At 41.5% G+C, this 13276-nt stretch overlaps 2 protein-coding genes across 2 annotated transcripts in view; both read right to left on the reverse strand.

The window, feature by feature from the left end:
• CD247 (CD247 molecule) overlaps positions 1 to 5248 on the reverse strand; it is a 52507-nt gene extending 47259 nt beyond the window's left edge. The window contains 3 exon segments of the mRNA XM_064703654.1: positions 721 to 796; positions 1614 to 1734; positions 5119 to 5248. Coding sequence (XP_064559724.1) covers positions 721 to 746 — 26 coding nt within the window. The 5' untranslated portion in view covers positions 747 to 796; positions 1614 to 1734; positions 5119 to 5248.
• A 4119-nt stretch (positions 5249 to 9367) lies between these two features.
• Positions 9368 to 13262, reverse strand: CREG1 (cellular repressor of E1A stimulated genes 1). The gene is made up of 3 exons (XM_064727739.1): positions 12905 to 13262; positions 10839 to 10958; positions 9368 to 9553 (listed from the first exon to the last, which is right to left on the reverse strand). The coding sequence occupies exons 1-3, from the start codon at positions 13229 to 13231 to the stop codon at positions 9368 to 9370; spliced, it is 633 nt and encodes a 210-aa protein (XP_064583809.1). The 5' UTR covers positions 13232 to 13262.
• Between the last annotated feature and the right edge of the window lie 14 nt (positions 13263 to 13276).

Below are 13276 nucleotides of genomic sequence, written 5' to 3' on the forward strand. Positions count from 1 at the left end.
AATGTGCATCCCCAGGAGGTACAGAAACAGATGATAAAAATTTCCCTGAAGTATGGTGGGATGAGAGTTATTGTGCACACGAAAAGGTAAGACTTTTGAAGGCAAAGTAAATTGAAGTTCTAGGAAGAAATTTGTCACCTTGCTGTCTGGAGTAATAAGGCTAATACATGGATAAAAGAGTCTCTTCCTTTAATTGATTAATTATGTGTTGTGCCAGTCAGTACCAAAAGTACTAGACCCTAGTAGTAGTCGAGCACCAGGTGTAATAGTGCAGCACACCCTTCTGTGTTACTGAGTCTCTGCTCTCTCCCAGCCCTGGGGGGGTATTTCTTTGTGGCTCTTCTACCCCAAAAGCTCCAAGAAAAGGCTGGAGATGGGCTCTGGCACCCCCAGGCAGAAAGCAGAGCACAGCCCAGGAGAGCTGCCATGCACTGAACCTGAACAAGGTGTCATTAGCCCCAGAAATGCTGTGCTCAGGGACATGTTCTGTATTCCAGTGCAAGCTGGATAAAGCCCTTTCTGTCCACATCTCTGTGTGACAGAAGATTGGCTGAAACAAGGAATTAGTGAGCAGAAAAAAGACCCCTGCTCTCACTGCTGGCTGCCTCAATCTCACTGATGCCTCATCCAAAAGCTGAAATATCATCCTAGTTATTGATATTTTTGGGTAACGGTGTTTCCAGAGAAGCAGATGGCACTGCTCATCACTATTCCACTGACCTCTGTCTCCTCCTGTTATTGATCATAGCTTCTCCATCCGGCAGAAAGCCAGCAAATTATCACTTTGAATAAAGAGCTGAGGCCAAAGGTAAGGAAAAGAAATGAAGAGCTGTGTAAGAAAGAGAGATTAATAGCAACAGTAGGCACACTGGGAGAACAGCAGTTGGGCCAGTGTGTTTTGATGTCTAGATAGGGAAAGGTCAGAGAAATTGAGTATATGGACTTCACTTGCAAGTGTGGGTAGAGTCAGAAAAAGGCTTTGCATGACAGTGCCCCTAGAAATTCCCACCTCCCCATCCCTCAGCTTTTGAACTAAGGCAAGCTTATCATTATCCAAATATAATCAAAGTATACAGAAAAGCACTCATGCTTGTGTTATGAATTATTCTCACAACAAGCATGGTGTGGGAGAGATGCAAATCACATGCAGACAAGCAGTAGAGGAAAAGATAAAGGGGAAGTGGTCTCCTCTCTAGGAAAAAGCTTTTCAGTGTTCATAAGGCTTGCAATTCTACCACGAGGAATGGTTTGCTTAGAGTGTCACCTTCTTTTCAACCTTTCTAGTCTTTGCATCTCCAGGAGCTATAAAAACTTCAGCACCTCCTGCCCACATTGTGCATTGCCCAATCTTGCAAATGCACTTCTACCAACAGTTTAAACCATACTGATGTTTCAGTTTACTCACTTCAGTCAGATTGTAAGGACTTTGTTAACCCTGGACTAGAAATGAATGCCAACCCTCGTTCAGCTGAACCAGCAGCAATTTTTCTCAATGCAGACAAGGCCACAGTGGAAATATAAAACCCTTCCTGCTGTGTTAAGAAAAGCTCTCAGCTAAACTTGACTCTTCATCTAAACATATGGGTGGAGGGAAGTACATTCTCAAGAATTACCTGCACTAGGAAGACTGCAATATTTGATCTGTGGTTCCTGAAGCAGAATGGGTCAGGGAACTGAAGTGGTCCCCAAGTACAGCTCAGTGTGTTTAATGCTGGTTAAGGTGCAGCTCATTATCTGTAAGGATAAGATCTTTCATAAAGTAGTCAAGGCATACATTCAACTGGTTCTGTGCATCCATATGCCAGCCTTTCTCTGGACACAAAAAATCCTGGAACAGCTCTAATGCAAGGGGCTGATTCATTCCCAGAAGCATTCCCTTTTCACGCTTACTGGTTATGCTTTGACTGTACTATAAAAAAAAAGCAGCAGGGTTTGCAGTTTTAACAGGAAATAAATGAAAACTAAAAAAAACAAACCCACACCACAGTCAAGCTGAGGATTAAAAAAATATATATAACTACACACTGCCCTCTGGCTCCTGTATTGCTACCACAGAGATATGCCTGTAATCATCACTGCAGACTGCTGGGATTGAGAACAGGTCGGTTATCAGGAGCTCTCCTAAGCCTATTTGATACAGTTAACACTTGCAGGCAAAATTAATTCCTACATCACCTGATGGAGGAGCTGGCCGACTTCAGAGATGTGAGAATCCAGACAGACTGCAGAGCCTTGCCCCTGGTCCAGCAGGGAGTGATGCTTGCAGTGCCACAATTAACTCAACAAGTATTAAAAACGTTTCTGAGGTGTTCACACAAAGATAATGGGTGTTAAAAAAAGCAACAATTTTCACTGGTGAGCAGGCTGTAGCTTCCAGCCAGGCATGCCACTCAGCCTAAGACACTGAAAAGAAATGGTCTGCTGTTTATAGTGTATAAGCCCACAATTTTTATTGATAAAATGTTGGAGACTGACAGTCCTACACTGCTTCAGTGCATCTCAATGCACTGTAGTGCCTTACAGTGCAGCTTCGATTTGCCATAATTGGGTTCAACTGTGCTAATCCCCTTGGAATGCAGCAATTAATACTTATTTAGTGGTAATGGCTGCATTCCAAGAGGATTAGTCCCTGCCCTGCACTTTTGCCAGCAAATGGAGAGCTGGAAAGAAGACAGTGTCTAACTACAGGTCTTGCTTTGCAGCTCCCAACAGGGAGACAGAAGGAGTTGCTCTTGCTACAACTGCTCCCCTTTGTGTATGAAAACACTGCTTTTCCAAGGAAAACCCATCTGACTGTCACTACTCCTTGCAGCTGCATCGAGCAAATAGAAACCCTGACACGTGCAACAAGAAAAAAAAAAGCCAAACATAAAAAGGGACACCTGTGCAGGACCACAAAGACAAATATGGCCAGGAGTGCATGTTTCCTGTGGGAGATTATAAACAGGCCCTGATGCAATGCAAAAACATATCACTATTCGTTATTTCAGGGATTTTTGTGACTGGCAGTTTCCTTTTTCCTGCTACGGTCTTAAAAATCTTCAGTGCAACAAGGTTTGTGGAAACCTATAAAGGATTTGTTAGGAGAAAGTTAAAATGCACCCTCTTTGAATGCTCAATTTTGAGACTAGTGAATCTGTAATATCCAATTTTTCCCTCCCCAGTGACACCTTTATGATCTGCTCTGGATTTTGTTGTTGTTAATGCACTCAAGAGACCACTGCTTATATCATATTTTAAGGAGGAGAAACAGTGCTTCTTTTCTTTTCAGTTACTCAAGCTACTCTTCCTGGCAACACCAACAACCCTGTTAACTGCAGGCGAGTTTCCCCAATTACATTGCAGTATTGTAGAAAAATTCTGTGACTTTATCACTACACACATGCTCAAAATGCTCTCTTTAATTATAGAACACCTTCCGTATTTTCTTGCATGGCTGTACAGAATATGACTTATCAGGCTATGCCTTTTATAAATATAAAAATATTGAAAAGCACACACATTTTAAGGTCTGTGGCAAGCATCTACTTCTCCTTTAGTCTCCTCCCCTCTTTACCCCTGACATACACCTCTTCAGCATGTTTCAAATGCTTACCTGAGGAAAAACTCAATTAAATTAACCGAAATTCATTTAAGCATTTAAAACAAATAAAAAGTCCAATTCATACTTGATTAGACAACTGTTTTCTGGCTAAAAGACAACAGGAAATTAGTGTGCAATGTTCCTATAATCATACAATTATAGGAATTGTATGATTTTGCAACTAAGGGTTTGTGCAACTATTTCTCTGTCTTATCTCTAAACAATTGCCATCTTTCAGTCTAGAAACAGTTACTTGTTAACACTGGAAGATGTTTAACAGTTTCCATTGGCATAAAAACATCACAGGAACACAAATTATCTTCAATGTTTTCACATAAATATACATGCTTGGATATGCAATTACACACTATTTCTTGACACTGTCTGCCCCTTTGCACACACATCCCCTCTGTTTGGTTTTGTCAGCTTACTCTGTGCTTGTAACAATCACAGATTTATTTAAAAAGCTTTAAAATTAATTACTCACAGATTAAAAACAAGTCATCTTACTCTTCAAATAAAGCATTCCTGTCATCTAAGGGTATCAAGATGAGTTACAAGTACTTTACATGAGTGCTACAAACTGGTATCTACATTTTTATAGGTAAGGGGAAGGGAAAAGTAATCATGCAAAGTAAATTTACAATCTGAGTCAGTGACAGTAGCAAAAATAACATGAAGTGGTTCTAGACCTGTGGGGATACACTGACAATACTACTGAGGTCAAGGGAGAGACTGTCCTCTTTCCACAAGCCCCACAGCAGCTGTTGGGCCCACCACCAGAAACGTGGCATCTCTTTTGTTTAAACTGGAGAAATTCTATGCAAACCTAAGCCTAGCAGCTGCAGGAATCAGAAGCAAATAGTAATGGGAAAGTTTTGAGGCTTTTAAATGTAGGATATTAAGAGCTAGAGGAAGAAAATAACTCAGAATCATCATTACAGCTATCAGGTTCTTTGATTAAACCTAATATCCCCTGAACAATACAGAATTTCACCCTCTCTGGTACTAACTGCATTGAGTCACATTCAACCAGGGCACTACAGCTCCACAATCAGCACAACTAATGAAACTCAAATTTTCAAAATATGACTTTTAAACCTTTAATATATATGAACTAGGGTTTGTTTCCTCTCCCCAGCTCACAGTTGTCATGACATTTATAGGAGCTTGCTAGCTTTGAGGTCAGACTCCCCATTTCAAATCTGAATCCAACAAAGCAAAAACAAATCTGACAAAGGCAAGTACCCAGAAATGTTACCTAAGCTTTGTTTCCACGGAAAACCAAGCTGTGAAGAACACCCAGAATTAATACAGCCTAATCTTTTTACACACCAATTCAACTTAGAAACTCTGAGGAAGCCTCTAGACACAGAAGTTCTGAAGTCAAAGAGCCCTGAGAGTAACTGCAAGAGGCTTGCATGAGAAACTCAAGGGCTGAGCTCCCCAGCAGAGAAAATACAATTATTAGAGAGACCCAAGAAGAGGAGGGCAGGGCAGTGGTCTCAAGCCCAAAAGAAGCAGTCCCACAGTACCTGGAGAAGAGCAGAGTTTGGGTCAGCCACACTGAGTCAGGCTTAAGGCCAAGACAGGAGGAGGGAGCGAGCAGCGAGAGCCTGAGCTCTAGCACAGCCCTCATGGAAAAAGGGGGAGCTTCAGGCTTTTCCCAGCTCTGCCTCATCACCCAAACACCTAGCCTAGGGGCACTTGAAGAACCCGAGATTAATTAGCTGGTAGAAATTACAAATCAGAGTCAAGTGGTTTAATTTAGCTCCTAATAAGCCTAAACTAAAGCATGGTCACCCTCTCTCTGGATTTGACAGAAATAAACATTGTTGAGTCTGGAGCTGGCTGCTCTCAGCTGATGTTCTGAGGCATTCTATACCTGTCTCCATTTCCTTTACTAGAGTTACTTAATTTAAAAACCTTTAAATCATTTTCATGGATATTACTTCTGAGCTCTCCATAGCACAAAATGATTACAAAACACAAAAAAATGATGAATGCTCCTTTTTTTTTTTTTGCAGCCAGCAGGCTGCTGTGTTTATGGAGGGAAGCATTCATAATGTAAAGCACTGTAGAAAAAGAATTTGTTCATATTATGCCCCCGTCGTTTGCTTTTCCAGCATCTTTGAGTTATGATGAATTCAATAACCACTTCTAAGTATTAAACATTTAACGCTCCAGCCGACTGTGAGTCTGTAGCACCCTCTTGTGTTCAACAACAATATATCACTTCATTGGATTTTCTCTCGATTCAATATTTTTGCTCAGGAAAAACCTTTGGCAAACAAATTAATCCATTTAGTTACGAGTAACACTTTTTGTGTTAGTCTGATACTCTGCCTGACCTACCTCTATTTTATTGTGAAGATCACAGGCACAATATTGAACAGCTAAGAAATTAATTCCAGAGAGAACCGAATAAAGGATTAAATGAATACTTGATATATTTAAGATCTATAGTGTAATGGTGTTGCATGTTGCAAAAGCCTACTGGGCACAAGTCCTCCATTTAAAACACAAGAAGCAAATTGAAAATCAAGAAGTAGGAACACAAACATGTCAATAAGCAAGATCAATAGAAGGAAGAACATGTAGTAGGAAGCAGAACATGACAGGTTGTGATTACCCTTATTAGATTCCCAGCTAACAAACATCCTGTGTCAGATGCCCGTGAGTGCAGTGACTTCATTGCTGCTGAGAGTGCTCAGCTACTCCAAGCATGCCCTGGCAGAGGATACACACAGAAATCAAAACACTGATTCATTGCTTACAGCTGTATCAATTGATTATACTCAGCCTCTCCTGTTCTAAGTCACAGTATTACTCCTGGATGGCAGGAAAAAAGGAAACATGCTCACAAATTCCTGAATGAGCTGATCAGAATGCAGATGAGCACAGGGAAAAGAGGTGAGGAAAAATAGGACCAGCTATGTCTTTCTTGGGTTGGTGATATAAACATTTACACACCTATTACTAAGGGAGAAGATTAATAGCCTGAACTGCTTTACATTCCACTTCTACATATAAAACACAACAAAATTCAGTGAGATGAACAGATACAACTCCAGAGTTCTTCTCTATTGACTCTCAGATCCAGGTCTGTTCGTGTAGCTCAACCACTCTGCTGATCACCATATTCCCAAAAAAACATCTGGTTGGGGTCTTCCCAGATTTCAAAAGTGAAGATATTTGGATGATTTACAGTTGTTGCAGTAGCACTACAAAACTGTTTTAAGATCTTAACTATTACCAAAAAAGGCCCTTGCACTTCCAAAGAGAAAATACTTGGGAACTGATAGTAAAGGGAGAAGAAAACCAGAAACAAAGCCAGCCTTATTCTACACCAAACCCTCAAGGGAAAGCAATACTTTTGAAAGTGGTGTACTGGTTTTGGCTGGGATGGAGATTTGGGTTTTGTGGTTGGGGTTTTTTTGCCTTAGTTTGCTTGGGGCTATGTTTGCAATTTGTGCTTAAAACAGCCTTGATAACACACCAATGTTTTATTGTTTATGCACTGCCAAGACCTTTCCTGCTTCTTTCCTTACCAGCCATGGAATGTGGGGGCGCAGAAGCAGCTGGTAGAAGAAGGAAGTTGGAGATGTGTGGAATGATGGCATTTGTCTTTGCAATTTTTAATTTCAGAGCATTGGATGCAGGAAAGCATGTGAAGTACAAAGACACAGACTTAACCCAAGGAGGGGAAGGCAGGCGTAAGTAGGAACATTTTCTCATTAATTCTAGCAAGAAGGAAAGATATCAAAGAAACAGTAAAACAAGAACACTGAAAAGAGAGTGCTGTTATGAAAGAGAAGAGGAGAGGAGAGAGAGACTAATTCTTGGACATGCAATAAATAATGCTTGACACCACTTGTCAAAAAAATATTTTAATTTTAACAAAAGCCCAGCAACATCAGTCTCACACATCAGAAATTACAGGGTTACACATAATGCATTCAGGTGTCCTCACAGAAAGTATTGAGTCCATGACAGAGATTCAGTTGAGTTTCCACAACTGTCATACCTTATATAAGTGGGTTTTTTTCCATTTCACATTAAATATCAGTGTTACCTGTTTAACATTAATGTTTCTATATTGTAAGTTTTTTTAATCCTAAATTAGTTTTAAAATAGTTGAACAGTACCAATAGCTTCCTTCCCCTTATGAAGAAAGAATTCTTAATAAGTTACATAAAAAATACTTTCACAAATCATCCAAGTAAAAGAAAAGGAGTGATATAACAACAACATTAAGATGTAGGGATCTTACATGACAAATCCCACTGTCCTATATATTAACCTCCTCTAAGGAGTCTAAATTCTTTACTCTAGGTCAACTAGGTAATATTTGCTCACTGTAAAATCAATTTGTTCATTCATAAATACTTTTTAATGCTGGTGAACTCAGTGCACAACAGATTGGAGAGGATGTTAAAAAGGTGGGGTTTTTTTGTGGTTGGGTGTAACTTAGTTAACACAGAATTAATTTAAGCACACCTTTCATTAATTTTCATTCTCTAGAAATCATGCATCATTTGTATCAAACAGTATTGTGTCTTTTTCACTTCTGAGTTACTAATCCAAAATTGCTGTCTAAGGCTTCCAGACCCCAAAATCTGCTCAGTTCTGCTGTGGAGGGGGGCAAAAGCTGATGAACTTCCATTTGATCAGATTAACAAAGGTGAGTATTTCAGAAAACATTTATCCTTCTCAACATTCTCACTGAATTTAGGTACTACAGATCTGCTTCTATTACAGAGTCAGGGCACATAATCAGCTGAGCAATTACCAAGAACTCATCCTGAGGTATAAGTACAGCTGGCATGAACACAACTGTATTCTACAGCACATTCAATAAAACAGAAAAATGGCTCAAAAAAGTGAGTTTATCAATGTGCAGAGAACTCTTAACAGGATTTGGAAACTCAGCACATCCTTTGTCACTGTAATACAGACAATGCTTTCCATTCCATCAGCTGAGCCATCCTGCAGAACTTCGCCATAAAATTCTAAACTAAACTGGTACTAAAAATAAAATAATATTGGAAAGTGCTCAGAAACATTATTTAAATAAGGCACTTAAGAACTGGACTAATCCTTTAGATTCCAGTAAATACAACATTTCTGAATGCACACTGTCAGACACCTTTCCAAATTGACATCCAGTGGGTACAATTTAGTTATTGCTTATGCACAAAGGTTTTTCATTGTGACATGAATCAAGTTAGTGAGAAGTTAAATCTGCTTCATAAGAGTAATACATGCTCATTAACAATGCAAGGTGTTTGATTTATTATATTATTAATTCAGCTCTACACTACATAGAAAAAATAAATCTTTCACGAAACAGCCAAAGCCATTCATTTCCATATCAGCATCACCAAGGATCTTCCACCTACAAGGAGTAAGAATAAGAGTGAAATGAATGCAGAACTCATGTTGACTGTGCTAAAATATATTTGAAAGTTTGGAAGACTTGGTTTTATGTAGACAATAGAAGACAATTTCTCTATACTTCAAAATCATAAGGACAGATTCAACAGCAATTTTCTTTTGGAAGTATCAGCAATATTGCTGCAATCCCATTAATACAGCTTCAGAAATGCTGAAGAGTCTCACTACTATTAATTATTAGACCAAAACATCATCAGTCTTGCAATTAATTCAAACAGAGGACAGTGACTGTGCCAATTCTACAGGAGTCACTCCTCCCTGTTACCAACAAGAAGTTTACAGGTGTGAAATATAATTAGAGTTAGCCATGAAGAACTTCAGTACTTACTAAGGCTTGACACTGTAGTACTCCTCTGGTGTCACAATTTTCAATCCACCAAAGTAGTCCAGGACCCAAATATTGGTGATGTTGAATTTGGCAAAGAACCAATTGTGATCCTTGGGCCAGCTCTCCATTTCAGGGTGGCGAGTGAATAATGCTTTTTTGGCTATGTCTGCTTCTGAATCATTCACCTAAACAAAAGCCAGGAAAACGTTACAATAAGATAGTCATGTAAAGATGAGTTTTAGCTAAAAAACCTCAGCTGACTGCAGTGTGTTTTTTGAGTCCAGCCATATCTTGTCCCAGGGGGCTCATTACTGTGGCTGAGGCTGCTCATCCTCAGTGTGCTGTGCAACTGTGTGAGACACACAACACTTACAAAGTAGTGGATTTCAACATTAAATCAAAATGCTGCTTTTAGAGTTAGCATGAGCAAGAGAGTATTTCATCAACATAAGAATTGATGATTAATTGATTGTTAAACAAGCCACAAAATAGAGAAGTATGGATGGTAGGTGAATTATTACAATGTGATGTCTTAGGTGTAATTTCACCTCCTCTGCACCTGCTCATTCAAACTGACAGAAACATACAACTGTGCTCAGACATCTGCAAACACACAAATGGGATGGTATAACAGAATCTACAGAGAAGGGAAGCTGAAAAGTGTGGTGGCACTTAATATACAACGTGCAGATGTTTCAAGGGTGAAATCAACCATTTAGAGCTCTGGGTATAGAATAAGAAAAACCACCAAAATAAAATCAACTCCATTATTAATGAGAAACTCAGGAAAGCAACTACAAGACTGCTGAGTGCAATGTGCAAATATCAGAGCTGTGAAAACACCAAATAAGAATGAGACTATCAAGTAAGAGCATAGTGATGAGTAGTTCTCATCCTCAACCATTACCCAATAACAGGATTAGGATCTTCAATGACTAACACATGCTGTTCTCAATTCCTCCTACAAGACACCAAAGTACTGGTGCACAAAAGAACACTGCCCTGGCAGCAATGCCACCAGATCACACAATGCACACTTTTTGTCTATAATATCTGCAACTTTGTAGCTCAGGTTAGTATTTACTTGAACAGTTTCAGAAGCAGGCCCAGCACACTGCTGGAACCAAAGAATTTAACTGAGCAAGAGAGATGTAAATGAAATATGAAGGTTTTTCCAAAATAATGGCCTCAGACTTAATTTTGGAACACATGACGGCAATGAGGGAGATTCCCTGCATTACTGTCTCCCCAAATTCCTTGCTAAAGGCATGTCAAGAGAGGTCCTGCAAAAATCAAGCGTTAACTTTTTTTTCCTCCCACAAACTGTGAGCTGGCCTTTGGGTATCACAGCACAGAACAGCTCAGCTTATGCTTCTGCACAGAATTTCTCACCTTTCTCCTCTCCCTCCACTAAACAAATCTGTATTTGATGCACACAGCCCTGCCCAGTGCCAGCTTTCAGCTGCTCACCTTTACAATGCTCCCAACGAAGATGATATGGGCACAGAGGGGGTTCTGGGGATCATATTTGTGCTTCCTGCAGTAAGGAGTCTGTGCCAAAGACACAGTCAAGGAGGCATTTGAATTCACCTGAAATGCAAGAAGCAAGATAAGAGGTTTATGCTTACTTTTCTTATGTGAAAAAAATGTCATACCCACCACATTTTCAGCTCTTGGTACTTTATTCAGCTCAATAATACTGGCAGAAAGGAAAAGGTGGTGACAGCTCTGCTCTAACTACATCTGAAAGGCTCCTTGGGTGAGCCCTGAATCTGAAATAAAGCCCAGTTCAGAGGTGTGCTGAAGCTTGTTAACATAAAATGCAAACATCACAGAACAAGACTCTTTAATGAATTCAGCCCACCTATTTCACGTGCAAATGATGATATATTACAATTTGCAGATACAAAGGACTGTACAGAAGACAAGGACATAGAGTGAATTTCATCAGGTGGAAGGGCAAAGTGTTACTGAGAAGGCAACCAACTCAGCTTCACAACTGTTGGTAAAATTACTTGTAACAAAAACATCTCTTCATAACAGCCTCCTGGCTCTTCCAAGCAGCTCTTTTGGCATTTAAAGTTAATTTTAGAAATAAGATTTTTTTAAAAAATTGAGCATTTAAATGAAACACCTAACTTGAAGGATTAAAGAACCCATAACTGATTGTTTTTCTAAAAACTAATTTGGTGACCATGGCTTGAAAAGCACTGGTGCCAAACAGGATTGCAGAATGCCATGTACTAAGGGTCATTATTTCCCAGTAAGAGAAGTTCCCCTGCTTTGAGGAGGTTCATTAGAAGGGCTCATGTCCAAGAGAAATCCTCCACAGTCACTTGAAAACTACGGAGAGCACAGGTGACCTCGTGAAACAGAAGCAGCCACTTGAGAGAGAGGAAGTTGCTCAACTCCCAAAAAGCTGACTCATGATGACTCGGCACCTTCTCCTCGCCTGTGACTATCACGTGTCAAGAGTTTCTGCCCTGAAGCAGCAAAATAAGGACCTGTTGAGGAGCTTTCTGAAGGAAATATTCATTACTAGTTTATACTCGTGGGTTTTATGTTATTCTGAAAGCAAACAGCTGTATCTGGGATTGAAAGAAAGGTATCACGCAAAATGAATTAGACTCTCTACACTACTCAGACATATAATTCAACTATTTTAAGGTAACAAACTAAAACCTGACAGGGAACAAACAAAAAATGATAAAGCAGTCTGAAAAATTACCATTATTTTGTGTTTACTAATGTCATAAGTTACTAAAACAAACAAATCCATTAAAGGAGGCATGACTGCTATTTCACTAGGTTTTTAGCAAACTCTTGGCCACAAAAGTTCTGGGACAAGGCCAATTACACACTCAGAGTCTCAGCATGCCCAAGCTGCCTTTCCGTGTGTGCTTCCCTTTACGGTATGCTCCAGAGATTGAATAACTATTCCTTCAGCAGGCTCTGTGCTTAGGTCCCACACTGACAAGTTCCAGTCCTTTTGACTTTGCTGTGTGTGAAAATTCCTCTGTTCAGATATTCCATGGTGCCTCATTTCTTTCCTCAGTGCTCCTGGAAGCTGCTGACACTTGCTCTGCCTGGTGCTGCCCTTTCTTTCTCAAGACCACGATCAGCAGGAACTTCTCAGGAGCCTTCCGACTGTCACCACAGACAGCACTGCTCAAGGGCTAGTAATTGTCCCCAGGGCTGACAAACGGGGTGACGTCCATGGAAGAGCCATAAACTAAAACACAGATGAGGAAAGATTTTACGCTGAGGGTGGCACGGCTCTGGAGCAGCTGCACATGGAGGTGGCGGTGTCTCCCTCTCTGAGAGCCCTACCTGGACACGTTCCCGTGTCACCTGCTCGAGGTGACCCTGAAGGCTCTCCAGAGGCCCCTCCCAGCCCCAGTAATTCCGCAGCTCCGCGAACCAGCGCTGTCACACCGCCTTGCAATCACCGCCTGCTGCTGAGCGCCGGCCTGACTGACCCGGCTGCTTCCCGAGCGTCCTCCCCGGGGTCACTCCGTACCCCAGGCCCCGCTCACCTCCAGGTCCTGCACCGAGATCTCCATGTCGGTCAGGTACAGGTAGGGCACACCGCTGCCGCCGCAGGGCCCGGGCGGGCCGTCGCTGAGGGAGAAGATGTTGGCGAAGGGGCGGCCGCGCAGCCCCTCCTGCGCCGACAGCGTGGCCAGCGCGCCCCAGTCGCAGCTGTGCAGGACGTAGCGCGCCATGCGCGCCGCCTCCTCGGGCGGCGGGATGGCCGCCACGGCCGCCAGCAGCAGTCCCGATGCGGCGCACAGGAGGAGCAGCAGCCGTGCCATGGCTGAAGACGCGGACATCGCTCCCCGCACAGCTGCGCACCGGGACATCCCACCCCGCACGGCGCCGGGCCTCGACTGCCGGGCCCGCCTTTA

The sequence above is a fragment of the Zonotrichia leucophrys genome, chromosome 1, assembly GCF_028769735.1.
Source record: "Zonotrichia leucophrys gambelii isolate GWCS_2022_RI chromosome 1, RI_Zleu_2.0, whole genome shotgun sequence".
Taxonomy (NCBI): Eukaryota; Metazoa; Chordata; class Aves; order Passeriformes; family Passerellidae; genus Zonotrichia; species Zonotrichia leucophrys.

Excerpts from the sequence above, each read along its gene's own strand:
- CREG1 (XM_064727739.1), bottom strand. The coding sequence starts at position 13,231 with ATGTCCCGGTGCGCAGCTGTGCGGGGAGCGATGTCCGCGTCTTCAGCC. Across the intron at positions 10,959-12,904 it reads TCTCGGTGCAGGACCTGGAG|GTGAATTCAAATGCCTCCTT; the intron begins GTGAGCGGGGCC and ends CTTGCATTTCAG. Across the intron at positions 9,554-10,838 it reads TCGTTGGGAGCATTGTAAAG|GTGAATGATTCAGAAGCAGA; the intron begins GTGAGCAGCTGA and ends GCTTTTGTTTAG.